The sequence below is a fragment of the Nuphar pumila genome, chromosome 17 (assembly GCF_984573655.1).
Source record: "Nuphar pumila chromosome 17, dmNupPumi1.hap1.1, whole genome shotgun sequence".
Taxonomy (NCBI): domain Eukaryota; kingdom Viridiplantae; phylum Streptophyta; class Magnoliopsida; order Nymphaeales; family Nymphaeaceae; genus Nuphar; species Nuphar pumila.
Genome location: NC_143265.1, coordinates 6965398 through 6982172, shown reverse-complemented (window position 1 = coordinate 6982172; position 16775 = coordinate 6965398). Strand labels below are relative to the sequence as shown.

At 33.6% G+C, this 16775-nt stretch overlaps 1 protein-coding gene across 1 annotated transcript in view; it reads right to left on the bottom strand.

Moving 5' to 3' along the window:
* The window catches only part of LOC149811507 (uncharacterized), a 54230-nt gene extending 45488 nt beyond the window's left edge, over positions 1-8742 (bottom strand). The window contains exons 1-4 of the mRNA XM_089993418.1: positions 8688-8742; positions 8118-8231; positions 2374-2433; positions 2004-2105 (exon numbers count right to left, since the gene is read on the bottom strand). Of these exons, the coding sequence (XP_089849544.1) occupies positions 2004-2036 (33 nt within the window). The 5' untranslated portion in view covers positions 2037-2105; positions 2374-2433; positions 8118-8231; positions 8688-8742. The remainder of the gene's footprint in view (positions 1-2003; positions 2106-2373; positions 2434-8117; positions 8232-8687) is intronic.
* Between the last annotated feature and the right edge of the window lie 8033 nt (positions 8743-16775).

Below are 16775 nucleotides of genomic sequence, written 5' to 3'. Positions count from 1 at the left end.
GGTTGAAAAGACCAAAAAGAAACTGAGTAACATGTTTGAAATGAAAGACTTGGGCCGCTTGAAGTACTCTTTTGGACTTGAAATAGCATACTCTCCAAGGGGAATGTACTTGTCTCAACATGAGTATGCTACAAATTTGGTAGTGAAAACAAGATTAGCTGATGATTCAAAAAGAGTAAATTCTCCAATGGAGACTAATTTGAAGATGAAGGTTACAGATGGAGTGGAGCTGGAAGATCCAGTAGTATATAGGCAATTAGTTGGAAGCCTTATATACTTGACTATATTATAACCCATGCAGTTCATATAGTTAGTCAGTTTATGAGCGCTCCCAAATCAGTTCATTTGACAGTTGTACTCAGAATTATCAGGTATGCAATGCACTGTGGAATGTTTTTCTCGGCTTCATCTGGTACCGAGTTGAGAGCTATTTGTGATGTTGATTTTGGAGGATCTACTAGAGACAAACTTTCTACTAAAAGGTTTTGTGTTTTTATTAGAAGCTCTTTGATCTCATAAAAGAGCAAGAAGCAACAGAGAGTTGCCTTATCTCCTGCAGAAGAAAAATACAAAGCTATGGCTCAAGTCACTACTGAAATTACTTGGATAAGATGGTTGTTAAATGAACTAGGAATCTCATGTGAAAAGAAGACTCAGTTATATTGTGACAATAAGAGTGCAATTCATATTGCCAAGAATCTCGAGTTTCATTACCGCACCAAGCATATTGAAATTGATTGTCATTATACAAGAAGGGCTTATGAAGATGGGATTATAGATTTGGAGTATGTCAGATCAAAGAATCATATTGCAGATGTGTTTACAAAAAGTCTCTGCCTCTCTCACTTCAACACCTTCCTTTCCAAACTTGGAATGATCCATTTGCATCCTCTCAAGTTTAAAGGGGAGTATTGAAGTCTATGTATTATGTTGTTTTATATTAAGTAATGTAATACCCCTTTGTATTAGGACCTAATGTATATAACCTAATATTTGGGGGTAATTTAAGTTCATTAATTTCATTTGTTTGTACACAAGGGGGGTCGACCCCTTTAATACTCTTGAGAGGATACCCTCTCATTATCGACTTTATTGAATACAAGCCCACGATAACTTGCGAGCTTCACTCTCTTCTCCTTTGTGCCCCATGTGAAATACCTTATCACTAGACCAGATATGAGTTTCAACACCACACAACCACTCACCAATACAACAAAATGCAAACCATTCTTTGGGTTGTTCAATTGCACGATCATTTGGCACATTTCATTTATGCAGGATGGTCGCCAGCTGAACTAATGGTTAGGTAATTATAAATTAGTTGGTAAGACTCATAAAGATGAGTTTGGCATTTGCTTATTTAAAATAAGTCTTGGCCTAAACCCAGCCTGAACAGACTCCAGCTGTGAAGACTGAGGCCCCAATATCAATTGTCTACTCCACATCTGGCACCAATGCTAAGGATAGTCCAAACGTAATTTCATAAAGGATTCAATAACTAAATGAAATCCATATATAAGCAGCAAATCTATTATAGTCAACATTATGAACTATCCTACAAATTTGGTATGATTCATCAAATATCTATAACAAGTACACAGGCCAAATCAAATAGTTTACCATGATCTTACTACCTGAATGACATTATTGAAGATTATATATAAATTTTTAAATGGTTAGCTTTCTGAAAAGTCCAATAGTACAGGAAAATATTGATGAAACGTCAACTTATTATTTCTAGATAATGGAACTGGATCTTGAAACTCGTTAACTTAACATCTGCCAACACTGGGGTACATATATTACACCATAACTGTAGACTTGTAAATATTGCACCTAGAAATTCTATTCAACTATTATAGCATAATTCAAAAAAATTAGGAAGAATGTCCTCTTTGTTGTTTTAAATATCTCAAGAACTATTTTGACCACATATGACAAGAGAGTTGTGCATCTTTTTAGGTTGACACCTTGTTACTCATAGACTTGCAAGCTGAACACACCTGATCTTTAGAAGCACCCCATAACCTCCTCATTTCCAAATCAGAAATTGCACTCACTATACCTTTAGGCAACGACTCAGTTCCATGAGCTCGGCACTGAAACTGACAATGAAATAAAGAGAAAAAAGTAATAATACGGAAAACGTGAACAGAATTTCTTTGAAAGATATAACAGCAATGGCCAAGAAAGTCTAAATAAATTTCCTCATAAAATTATTCAAAATAAGCATCCACTTGCTTCGATATATATATATATATATATATATATATATATATATATATATATATATATATATATATATATATATATATATATATATATATATATATATATATATATATATATATATGATAATGAAGATAATGGAACCTTGCATTGATTAAACTCTCGAGTTTGCAATGGGTCAACTACTCCCCACCTTGATACACTCTGCAAAGCATAAAGTCATAATGCAAGAATGTTAATCCATCATAAAGTTAATAAAATCAGAATGGATATAAACAAATAAATCACTGTGTGAAAGTACACTGGATATGTGACTACAAATAAGCAGAAACAGTAGTTTGGCTTTAAAAAGAATAAAACCTTGAAAGCTTGAAGTTGTTAAGATTAATGTATTCTTTTGTATATATATATATATATATATATATATATATATATATATATATGTATATTGTTATTTGTGCATATACATATTTATCTATATTTTTATATTATATATATATATATATATATATATATATATTTTATATAGTATATATAGGGACTAAGTCAAACAAGTTGACTTAGTCCCAATGGCTAGAATTCTAGCCATTGGGAGGTGTCTCCCTTGGTAATTTGAGAGGACTTCTTTCCTCTCCTTCTCCTCTATAAATAGGGATGTCTGTGTATGTGTAAGGGTGGAGAGAGTGATGGGTAATATTAGGTTTGAGTGTTGAGCGTATTTGTAGTGAGGTTTAAATGTAATTTTTTTTTTATATATTTAGTGTCAATTATGAAGAGTTATTCATTCACCAATGTAATTTTTTTTTTTAATGTTCATTATGAATATAGTTGTTCATTCACATTTTCATGTATGTTCAAATGTATAAAGTTCTGATTCTTGGAGTTCACCATGGAGTGCATTGGAATCTATACCGTTTCGTGACATGGTATTAGGGCGAGGCATCGGGGTCTTGGAAAAGATTTGTATTAATAAATAAAATGGATTCAAAGGTTTCACATTCCGGTATATATCTTTGGCTTCTTATTTTTTATATGGTAAGTCTTAAAAGGAAATTATGTTAAAAATAAATATTTTTTGAAGTATGTAGAAATTGTTGTGTTTTGATATATATATATATTAGATTATGGATATGGGTAGTAAAAAACTATATTTTGCAAAGATATATATGCTTTTGCACACTCACTTCATTTGAATAAAAATATATGTTTATAGTGTGCCTTATTGTGTATCCCCTTTGTGGGATTTGTGATTGTGTTCTTTTAGAACACCTCTTCTTGGTATCTTTTGTGGGTATTGTGAGTGTGTTCCTTAGAGAACACCTTTGTAGTTATTCACTCAAGTTGAATATGTCACTTCTTAAAATATTATGTGTTTTGCAAAGTACTAAAAATTCACATTTTTTAATGTATGTATGGACTATCTTTGAAATATTATGATGTGATCAAGCATAAACTTTTATCGGGATAAATTTCTAATGAAGCCTTTTTTAATACGTTATTTCATATATATTTGAGCAATATTTGCTTTATTAAGTAAGATTATTTTCAAATGACACATGTTGGATTAAGATTTTCTTTTTGGCATATGCCTTAAAAATCTTTATTGAATGGCATAAGCATGACTTGTTATTATATAATAAATGTGTTTATCTTTTGTGATTTCTCTCTTGCGTACTGATATTCTATATCATGCTTATTGAAGAATGTTACATTATGAGAAAAAAATCTTGTTTGATGTGATTATATATGTGTGGATCTTTATGTCTCTTTGAAAGTATTGTATCAAAAACATCTATATTGTTTTTATGAAGATTGTATGTAGCCTTTTGTTGATTTTTTTGTATCCCGCCCACTAGTGGCTTTGTATTTGTGTGGTTGTGCACTAGTGCACTTAAGTTTTTTTTACAACCCTTTGGGAATCTTCATATGATTGTCTTTAATTGCCTCATAGAAGACTTATGATTTAGCTTTAACCTCTTATCATATGTGTTTTTGTCTCTTTAATGAGACTTATTGACCTTTTGTGTGTGATGTGCTTAGTGCATTTGTTTTTCGTTGGTGGATTTATGATCTTTTGAAGGATTCTCAAACATCATGTATTGCATATAATTGCATCAATTGACATATTTATGCTAAGGTTTTTACCTAACTTTATTAGATTTGATTTGAAACATGTTTTTCCAAATCGAATATTTGTTATGAACTCACCTATTTGGAAATTGATGTCCATGAGTATGTATTGCCTTTTTATGGCATTTGGATTGTCCATCACAAAATTTTATACGATGTATTATTTCTCTTGGACTTATTGTTGTTAAATCAGAGATGTTTGTTAGGGTGAGTTGTGTGTACCTCGTTTTATACCAATTTAAATTGTCAATTATGGTTTGGCTCTAATTGGTGGTTGATCTGTGAGTATGTTGTATCACTCATTTGTTTTTTATTACAATAATCTGAATGTCTGATTAGATTAATAATTGAGTTTTTCATGAGTGACAACTTATTTACTTTCTTCGTTTAATGTGTAGCTTTTATTGCTATTTGGTTTATCTAGTTCCATTAGTAAGATACATGTTAATTATGAAGTGTACTTCTATGGCAAAGGTATCACTTTAGGTTTATTGGGAGTTCTTCCTTCATTATGGTTAATAAACTTGTCTTCACTTTTTTATGCCTTTTATTTAAGTGTCATTTTATGTAGAAAAGAGACATTTATTATTGAAAGTCTATATAATATAGTGTATCATAAAGTTATATAGAGTAACTTATTAAGCTATTATGTACATACCCTATAAAGGAGGGGTATAATAGTCTTTTTATTTTTTTATTTTTAATGTCTCAAGCGGGTCAACCCTTTAGTTGTATTAAGTCACTCATTCACGACAAGTAAAGTGAAGAACTTGTTGTTAAATTATGTAATCAATTTCATGTACTCCAATATATATTTTATATATATAAGGTAATGCATATACATATATTATATATATGTATATGTATCTACTTATTATATATATAAAATATATATTTTTGTATTGATAGCCGTAGGGGTAGTTTAGTTTTTTTACGCATATTCTTTTTTGTGAATATGCTTGTAATTCTTTTTTGTATTTTGTTTTTCTTTTTCGTTAAATTCTTTTTCTTTTTTATTAGATAAAGTTGTACTTACCTTGGGAGGGGCCAACACACTAGTCGTTGGATCCCTCCAACGGTCACATTTGTGACCGTTGGAGGGGCTCCAACGACTATGTGTAGAGCCCCTTCCAAGGCCCACTAATGCCCTATAAATATGGGCCCTCATTCTTGTATTAGGCATGGCTTTGGGTCAAAGCCCAAGCATTCAATAAAGCTTTTTATTCTTTTAGTGCATTTGTGAGATTGATTTGTGTTTTGTGCACAAGTGTTCTAAGTGTTCTTATTGTGCATGTGTGCACGTATTTGTTATCAAGAATATTAAGGTCTTGATCTTAGTATCTTGTTGAAGATACTTTCACACTTGTGTGTTCTCTACTTTTGTGTTGAGCTTCCTCTAACCCTAATCTCTCTACCTCTTATTTCTTTGTATTTCTAACATGGTATCAAAGCCATCACTCACTCAGAAGGGAATAGCTATGTTGCGCTAAGGAAGGAAGACCTTACTTCTGGTGCATCGATCTACGTGCTAGTGATGACGTCAATAAGAAGAGAGGTGTGTGAAGTCAAGTTTCAAGTTTGCAAATTCTGAGTTAAGAATCTGGTAGTGGATGATTTTATAAGGTTTTTGAATCATATCTATTGATGATCGGATCATATTTCGATTTTTGGTAGATTTTTTAGTATTTTATGTTTTTCACGTGAATAGTGGTCCAAATTTGGGAAATCTATGTAATTTGATCATATCATTGGTTTTTGAAGGGTTGGATTAGCGATATTTTGGTCGCTTTTACCCTAGGAATCTCTAGAAATCATTGGTATAGTAAGATTTCAGGTATTTTGTGAGTTTTATCGAGTTTTCTTAGTCTCTATATCTGACGGTGCTTGGTTTTGGCCTGCTGCAGTGCATCGACTGTTGAGTGTAGTTCAGTTTGCCTGGTATATTGCTTGTTTTGGTGTTCAGCATGAGTAATTTGCACATCTGGTGCTTAGTTGCAGATTGAACTAAGTTTTGCATGCCGATTTTGTTTGGGTTTGGTATTTCATGTTTCTTTGGAAAATCTTCATATCATTTGTTGAGCTTTTGGGTACCACGAGGCTTGTTTGTGAAGGGTTCTTTACTGTGCTATTTTATCTTGAGTATCTTCTTATTGCAATAGTGGTAAAGATTGCACCTAGATGGTTGGTTGGTTGTGTATTGTGTGTTTGTGCAGCTTTTTGGCATTGTAGTTTGGGGTTGGTGAGTTATGGAGAATAAAGGGATTCAAATTATCCAAGTCAAGTTAAATAGGATAAACTATGCATATTGGGCTGATTTTTTTGAAGTGGTGATTATTGAAAAAGGATTGGGAGGCTATTTGGATGGTTCAAAAGCTAAACCTAAAGCCTCTTATGAGGGCTTTGATAAGTCTATAAAGGAACGAGTCATGAACAATGCGAGAGTCAAGGCTTAGATTCTTGGGTCTGTGGAACCAAGAATTGCAATGAACATTTCAAAATTTCATGAGGCAAAAGAAAATTGGACATATCTCAGGCAAGTCTATAAACAAGAGAATTGAGCAAGACATTATCAACTCACTCAAAAGTTGAGAAGTATGAGATAGGAACGCAAGTCAATTGAAGAATTCTGCTGTGATATATAGAGAGTCTGGGATGCTTGTATTGATGGAAAGGCAGAAGAAATGTGAGAAGTGTACGAAATCAGTGTCTTGCATTTCATGTCAAACTTGTTTGGGGATTCATGATCAACATAGAAAAACTGACAGAGTTATTGAGTTTCTCATGACTCTTAAACCAGAATTTGATGAGATAAGGAGTATCATCTTGCATCGTTCTCACTTACCATCCGTGACCCAAGTCATTGCTCAGTTAATTGCAGAAGAGACTAAGATAAAGTCGCTTGAATCATTCTCTTATGGGGATAATGTCATGGTTGTATACAGGCAGATGGGTGGAAGAGGTGGTGGTAGGACTGAAGGACGAGGAGAGATGGAATTTGGTAAAAGATGTGACCTTAGTTATATTCAGTGTCACTATTGCAAGGGCGCTTTGGTCATATGAAAAATTATTGTAACATTCTAAAAAAAAAGAAGGGTGGTGCATATGTAGCCTCTAGTACGAGTGAGGGTGTCATGCCCACGGAGGAGCAATCAAATGGTTCTTCATCAGTTGGTGGTGAAGAGATGGGTAGTGAGCAGTTTTAGGGATTAGAGCAGGTTCAACATTAGATCCAACAATTGTAGCTTCTTGCTCAGTCAGTTGTTGCCCTTCTTCCTCTGTCACTCCTACCTCCTCCTCTGGTGTTGCTATCTTAGGTATCTCAGGTCCTTATTTTGGTTGGCTAATAGACTCTAGGGCTTATATATAGTATATATAGGGACTAAGTCAAACAAATAGCTAGAATTCCAGCCGTTGAGAGGTGTCTTCCTTGGTTATTTGAGAGGACTTCTTTCCTCTCTTCCTTGGTGGAGAGAGTGATGGGTAGTATTAGGTTTGAGTGTTGAGTGTATTTGTAGTAAGGTTTAAATGTAATTTTCTTTTTGTATTTTTAGTGTCCATTATGAAGAGTTATTCATTCATCAATGTAATTTTTCTTTTTGTATTTTTAATGTCCATTATGAATATAGTTATTCATTTACATTTTCATGTGTGTCCAAATATATAATGTTTTGATTCTTGGAGTTTATCACGGAGTGCATTGGAATCCATACCATTTCGTGACATAAGTAACAGAAACATGACAAAATTTACCAACTCACTTCCTTAGACTTGGAAACAAAGAAAGGGCTTCCCACATAGAGTACAATAACCAGCAAAGATATGGCTGGAAAGATTTTGATTCGAAAAGATCTCCAGTTTGTTGCTTCTGGTGCCTTGTATAAGATGGAAATCAAGAAATGAACAGGTCAGTAATAGCCAAAAGAAAGTTTATTTGGCCATGTAAGAAAAAAAACTTGCACCAAGGAAGCGTATGCAGTGCATCATAGTAAACAAAACGCTAAAAAAGTAGTAAGATTGTGCCAAATAACAAAATGAACGGAACTTTTTTTTATACAATTTCTTAGATCAGTTAAGAGAGTGCATGAATCAAAACATTATACGTCACCTTGTGAGGTGACTGCCTGAGGCAAGTTGCAGACCTTTTAGTATTAGGTGCTCCCATAAACGAGGAGAGGCTGATTAAGGGCACCTTGCCCCAGGGTGTGCCCCCTAGCTAATCAACATGCACTCTTCAACCAATAATTAGAAGCTACTGATTCTCATTTCCAAAACAAAATAATCATGACCAAAAACAGTAGAAAGAATCATGGTATATAAAGGATGCTTACAACAACTGAAAAACAATTGCATCTCCCAACCAAACTGCAAACCTGTCTCTTTATTGTCATCTTCCATGAAACACAAAGTTTATCAATACAAACTCCTGAAAGATAGATTAGCATAAACAAAAAAGCAATTTAGACACACCTACATGCTGCTATAAAAGAAAAAAAAACAAAAGGTAAGAATCACAAGCAGTAAATAAGAAAAACTCCTTAGCCTATAGAATTATGGAAACAGATGAATTTATTAGCGCAACTTAGAGCGCCTGATAAAAGAAACAAATTCAAAAAGATATGTATGTGTACATGGGGAGAGAGAGAGAGAGAGAGAGAGAGAGAGAGACATTGCACACTTTTAGTGTGCAGCTGCACCTGATCACCCACCATCTGCTATTGGACCCCACAGCTGACAGGCTGTATCCCAAAGATGGAGGGCGCTCAGGTGCAGCGGCACACTAAAACTGTTCAATGTGATTGCATCTGATCTGGCCTCTTCCTCGCCTTAGGTGGCCAGAGGAAGTAGAGCAGCAGAGCGTCACATACTCACATGAATGGCACACGACAACCGAGCTCCTACTGTTTGGGACTCGGGAAGACTCTTGACAATGGGATGCCTAAAAAAACAAGGAGCATCTAGGTATTGAGACTCTCGTCCTTTCCATCACTTGAAGGGCTGCAAATCAAAACTGGATGTACCCACTTATCCAGAAAAGTAGCATAATCTTGGAAACTGAACTACAGATTTACAACGTAATCTTCTAACTTTTTCTCAATAAAGGGATGCATCAAAAAACACCCACAAATGAATGACAGTTCCCTAATTCGGAAAACTAACAATCATTATGAACACCATCCACAAAAGTTCAAAGATACAGAAACAGGGCCTGCATTCATTCCAATAAATGCTAAAATTCAACGAGAATGACGTCAATTCATAACCAAATTGTCCCGTCAAAGTCGTCGAAAACTTGAAACAGAAGTCAAACGAAAGGTATTAACAAAAAAACAGTGAATTCAAGAAAGAAAAATGCTACCAATCAATTCATTTCATCAGCACAGTAGATGGGTAACAGCTGCCATACTCCAAGAGGGATTATCACCTCCTGCCAGCGCCCATTTGTACCGAATCTCCGGCGACGATGATCGACGATTCCTTCTGTTAGTAAAAAGAGTATCTATCTGCCTGTTCTATGGTTTCTACCAATCACGCGTTCAATTGGTTCCTACTCACTAGGAATGCTTGAGTAAATCTATTCTACAGGTAAAATCCATGCAGCAGCAAAGAACAATGAAAGTTACTATGGCGAAACAAAAACAGAGTAAATTTTTCAGAGGGACCAAAGAACTAAAACAGGAAGAACTCGCCAAAGTAACTGAAACAAGCAAGATTTTGAATCAATAAACGCGGAAAACAAGGAACAGATCATGAAGTCATCTACCACAAAAAAAATAGAAACGTCAAAAAGATCTGGAGAGAGAGAGATAGAAAGCATTACCCGTGTGCAAGAAAAGCAACGGTCACTAGATACGTGAGCGCGCGCGCTAGATACGATCAGTTATTACTTAGCGCCGCCTCGTGCTTGTCCCGCGCCTTCCATTAGTGCAGTTACGTATGCTTATTTACCGAACTGCCCTTGTTTTCTTACCGGATTTTGCACGAGAAGAGTGATTGTAAAAGCCGTACAGCAGAACTCTTAAATATTGAATTAAAAAAAAAACTTTTTTTTTTCAAAGAGAAAGCTGGTGTTAAGCTAGGGGTGTCAACGGGTCCTGTTTAGTTCGAACCCAGGTGGAATCAGACTTGGATCAGATTTTGGGGTATGGTATCGGGTTTAGACCCGGGTCTAATCGGGTCTATTATAAGAGAAACCATACCCGGATATAAAAACTACATGAATCAGACCTGGTAAAATAATATTTTTTATCATTTTTATTTTGAAAATTTGTGGGTCTTAATCAAAACTTGGGTCGGGCCTAGGTCTGGTATAAAATTTCACAAACTATACCCGGGTCCATGTATTAATCAGACCTTCGGGTTTTAATCAGGTCTTCTTATTTGTCACCATATCCGGACCCTATAGGGTTTGGTCCAGGTCAGGTCCGTGTAAACCCGACCATTTGATACCCTAGGTTAGGGAGACTCTTACCAATTATACAACCATACCATTTGGGTTCAAACTTGCAATGTCCCAACACAATGTTACCTTCTCTAACTGCTCTTACCATACAAGCATAGCCCTTATTGGTAAAAACAAAAAGTTCTTACTTGCTAAACGGCTGATGAGAAGCAATGTCTTTAGTGTGCTGCTGAGCCTCAGCACCCATTATCTTTGGAGTACAACCTTCTTGTCATCTTGTGACTCACCGGGGGCAAGGGGTAAGCTCTCCTGTCAGGGCAGTGATCATAAGTACAACAGACAAAGCTATGATCCCTTGGGTGGTTTCTTCATGTAAATATAAAAAAAATACATATATCAACAGCATAGGTTGGGTGATCCGATGCAGCAACACAATTAAAAGTGTTCAATCACATTGCACCTGATCTCAACTCTGCAAATTGTGGTTGACTTTCTGCTGGTCTGGGAGTTTTCTGCTGGTGGGATGGAGGCTGTCTCCGTTTTCAGATGCAGTTTTTATGGGTTATAAATGAAAACTAATTTTTTTCTTTTTTTTTACCATATAGATGTGATCTACGTTCTTGATTATATAAAAGATGGATTCTTGAATTGTCTCATTGGGATACACACTTAGGTTTTATAAAGTTTGAAAATTAATAACTCAAAGTTTTTATAAATATTTAATACTAAAAAAAACATGTTTCTTAAGAAAAACATGACCCAAATGCCGATTTCAGAGACATAATCAACAAAGTTTTTGTAGGTTAATCTCATATATTTTTCAATTATTTAAGTTTTGTAATAAGTTTATTAGTATATTACTATATTTTAACTTTTGCTGGTTAATCTCGTATATTTTTCAGTTATTTCAGTCATGTAATTAGTTTCTTAATATATTTTAACTTTTGTTGGTTAATCTCATATATTTTTCAGTTATGTAATGAGTTTTTTAGTTAATTTTACATGTTAATCTCATATTTTTTAGAATAATCTCATATATTTTAATTTTTTGTAGGTTAATCTCATATATTTCCAGTTATTTCAATTATCTAATCAGTTTTTTAGTATATTTTAACTTTTGTTGGTTAATCTCATATATTTTCCAGTTATGTAATCAGTTTTTAGTTGTTTTTATATGTTAATCTCACATTTTTTAGAATAACTCATATATTTTAACTTTTGTAGGTTAATCTTATATATTTTCCAGTTATTTTAGTTATGTAATCAGTTTCTTAGTATATTTTAACTTTTTTTTGTTAATCTCATATGTTTTCCAGTTATGTAATCAGTTTTTTAGTTACTTATATATGTTAATCTCATATTTTTTAGAATAATCTCATATATTTTAACTTTTGTTGGTTAATCTCATACATTTTTCAATTATGTAATCAGTTTTTTAGTATATTTTATCTTTTGTTGGTTAATCTCATATATTTTCCAATTATGTAGTCATTTTTTTAGTATATTTTATCTTTTGTTGGTTAATCTCATATATTTTACAGTTATGTAAGCACTTTTTTTAGTTACTTTTATATGTTAATCTCATATTTTTAGAATAATCTCATATATTTTCCAGTTATTTCAGTTATGTAATCAGTTTCTTAGTAAATTTTATTTTTTGAGGGGTAATCTCATATATTTTCCAGTTATATAATCAGTTTTTAGTTACTTGTATATGTTAATCTCATATTTTTTAGAACTTATTTGAGATTTTCTATTTCTTATTGGTCGTTATTTCATCAATAAAGCATTTCTTTATTTATTTGTATTTTTAGATATTTTTTATAATTTTTTTAAAGTTTTCAAAAAAAAATTGAGGCTTACGCTTTACACCTCGAGGCTTATGCCTCACCTCAATTTTTAGTGGAGCCCCTCGCTACGCCTCAACGCTTTTCACAACACTGTCGATTACTATCAAACCGATCACACTGAATATATTTACCTTTTGTTTAGGAAACTGTGTTGGAAGGAGTTGCAAGAAGTGAGGGAGGGTAGATGTAATATCACATATTTTCATACTTTTTCATTTTTAGGTTTTTTCAAAAATTTGGTTAAGTATATATGAAAAATCGTTTGAACCTCGATTTTTAACCGATAATTTTGAGTCTGGGCTTGGCCCAAGTCTCATCACCTAGGTCTAAACGAGCCACTTAAAACGTAAGAAAAAAATATATTTTTGACCTTTAAATTCGAGCAAAATTCAAGTTATTTTCAGGTGAAATTCAGAATTTGATATTAGTGTAATATGTCGTTGGATGCGTCTTGAAATTTTGAACGCAATGATATTTTATTTTTCTCGATTGGGGCTATGGTTGGGCCAAAAATTGCATTTTTCAATAATTGAGCAGTTTGTCGGTTCGGATCTGAACTTGGATCAGACCGGATCTGAGGGATTTGATCCAAAATAATATGGATTTGGATCCTATCCTAGACCCATATTAATCTATATTTGATCCAGTTGAAAACCCATTTGGATTTCGAATATCAATTTGGATCTTAGATCCAAATTTAGATCCAAATCCATGCCCAATGATTTTTCTAACTTTAAATTCATCAAAAACCTTTAAATTGAGGTATATTTATGTTAAGAAGCCTCTTACATTAATTTGGTAATTGTTGGAAACTTTTAGAAATTTATTTATAATTTAATATTTAATAATTAACTAATTTAATGCAATTCCAAAAATTTATTTTGGGGTTTGTTTAGGACTTTTGAAAGAGTCTTTAAATACCTATGGAAGAGTTCAAGAGGATTTGAGAGACTAAGAGTTCTTTTTTATCAAAATTTTAAAAAGTCAAACTTGAAGAGTTTTGAAAATTTTGGAAGTTATATAAGAGAGTTTTAATTTTTTAGAGTTCTCTCTCTCCAACCCTTTTAGATGGGCCGGAGAAGGGGGGGTGTCCTCCTTTATAGGGCCTATAAAAAGACCACAAAAAGAGAGAGAAAAGGGAAAGAGAATGAAAAAAAGGAGAGATAAAATGAGGAAAAGAGTGGAAGAAGAGGAGTTTGGGCCATCTCCAACCATTTACCCACATTTTCAACTTTCACCGTCATTTTTTTTAAGTTTTTATTCATGATATGGGTTTTCTCTCTTGAATCAAGTGAGAAATTGATATAGATTGGATTTTCATGCAATAATTTGATGGAAATCTATGAAAAAAGTATTTATAGTTATGTTTTTGCAAAAATACATGGAGGAGGATGCATGAATCTTCCTCCATGGTTGTACTCTTGATTATTTTCATTTTTTCATGAAAAAAAATTGTATATGCTAAAACAGAATTTTTATTGGTAGTAGATGTGCTTAGGTAAAGGTTTCTTTTGATAGGTATTGATTTCCATGGATGATACATGTTACGGACCACTATATGCATGTATTCATGTGATAGAGTGCTTCATATGCATGGATTCATCATAAAAAGAAATCGTGTAATGTGAATATGAAAATACTTGGAGTATTAATATGCTTATGTCTCTATAATTGTCGTTGAACGCATGTAATTTTGTGAGACATAAATTATGTTTAAGCATGCATTCTATGGTGAGCAATCTGAATCTATATGAGTTCTTGAATTGCGTATTGGCACATACACTTGTACGTGAATTGTAAATTGATATATGCCTTGGATCATGTTCATTTAGAATGATGGAATATGTAGTTTCATGCAATTGAGAAGGCATATGCATAAGGGTAAGCACATTTCATATACTACTGTTAAAAAAAAATCCTAGGTATATTTCCCCTATTGCAAATTGAGATTTTTTTTGTTGTCTGGTCAGATCTGGCCGGACCCGACAGAGCCGTAATAGGCTTGCCAAGAACAATTGAACATGTTCAGCTGGCCTAGCATGATCTGCCAAATTAGTCCAGGTGCAGCCGAGCCTCATCAGGTCTGTTCTGACAGGCCTGACTTGGGCCTGAGGGCTGCATCTTATTCTTCAAAAAAAAAATCTATAAGCCTTGTGGTCTGGCTAGACCTGCCCCTGTGTAACTAGGTCTCATCAGCCCTAGTTTGCCAGGCCTAGCTGGGCAGGCTCAGTGGTGCAAAAAAAAAAAAGGTATGCAGGTCTACTAGTGATTAAGTCTTGTATGACAAAAAATTTTCTTGCATGTGATGTGTATGCATTGATGTTTATTTCAGTGAGACAGTTCATTAACAGTGTGTGGGCATTGAGGTGTGTATATGCTTATTCTAAAAAGAAATAATGTATTGGCAGGTACATACACTTGATAAAAAAATGCATTTAATAAGTATATGTAGAATTTAATCACAACACACATTGCTATGGTTATGCATAATTGAATGAGAATATGCATTGACATGTATATGCAAAGTTATTAAGATCATGCAATTGACATGAATATGCACACTTGATGGGTATATGCATTCACATGAGCACGTACACTCAAAGGAAGAATGCATTGGCGTGAATCTGTGTATGCAAATGAAATGAGGTGCTTGACATAGTTGCACATAAATTAAGTAAATACATGCTAATGAATATTTTTGTTTCATACGCATGATAAAGGTTTGCATATATGAATGCGCATTAAAAAAGCATGTGGTTTATTTCCTATATGGCATGTTCTTATGATTTTTGTATATGGTGCATCGATGATCGAAATGAATCATCGTGGGTCGGGTGGACATCGATCTATGGTTTGCTATTTTATTTATTTTAAATGCATCAAAAAAATCACATTAATATTTTACACTGCATTGTACTGTTCTATGTGTTTCCACAGGCGAGAGTTTCGTGATGGCTCTCGTAGGGGTAGATGTGAGTTGTTGCCTTTGTTTGCATGCTGGATCGCAAATTAAAGAAATGAGATAACAATAATCTAATAAAAATAAAAAAACAGTGTAATATACTTTTTAAGATGTCTCGTCGGGAGTACGAGACTTTTGGAGTTGCGGGTTTTGGAGAAACCATGAGGATACAAAAACTTTGTGTGCATTATTGTTGTTCCCGAACCCGATATTGAGGTTCTTCTTCTGGCCACGGTTTTAGGGAGAGTCTACCACTTTATCTGGGGGTGGTGTATAGACATAACTATTTTTTTGGTATACAAAGAAAAGTGACACTTGTAGATGGGTGATCCCTGTTGTCTGTGACATTAGATGGGTGGTCTAATGTTCTAAAGTCTGTTTAGGTCGCTGACTAAGTTTGAAACACAGTAATAAAATATAAATTGTGTACTAAGCTACCCTGGAAACTTAACTTGACCTCAGAGATTTTACCCGTTTAGTGTATCCGCGGGCAACGGTAATTAAAAAGAGAAACATAAATTATGTGCATTTAATAGGAACATGCATATGAAAAGAAAAACTTGACTAAAGATAATAATGTGTTCATACATGTGCATTGAAATTATGCATACTTCTGTTATGCATTAAATCATGCATATTTACTTATTTCCTTAATTGTGCTATATTGGTGAATGCATAATGTTTTTTCTCTACTGCATGCTAAATGTCTATATTGCTTAACTTGTGGTCTCTATTGATTATTAAATTATTCTTCATGCTTAACAATTGTTTCCTATTATATAAATGATTAATTATATTATAAATTTGTTATAAATGCATTCCTCTAAATTATTGCATGAATCTTATATGTATTCTTTATGCTTGTTTGTTTTATTAGAGAGATTCATACACAATATTGTTTAGATTTTGATACCCTGTTTTTTGTGTTTTTCGCAGCCTCAGATGCCTAGTAGGAAGGACTTGCTTTTGAGAAGAGTCACCCAAAAACTACACGACTATAGGGCAGATTCTTGGGATGGTGTGACTTTTTTCTTTTGCTTTTCTTACTTTTAATTAATTATGTCTCAGACTCTTTACATTTGAATAAATAAAGTTTGATTTGGTTTTAGTTTGGTATGAAAGATGAGTATAAGATCCCTTATGGTGGTGGTTGTATTTAACTGTAAAGGCCTTGAGTCTCTGGGATTGTTTTCGCACTTGTTTA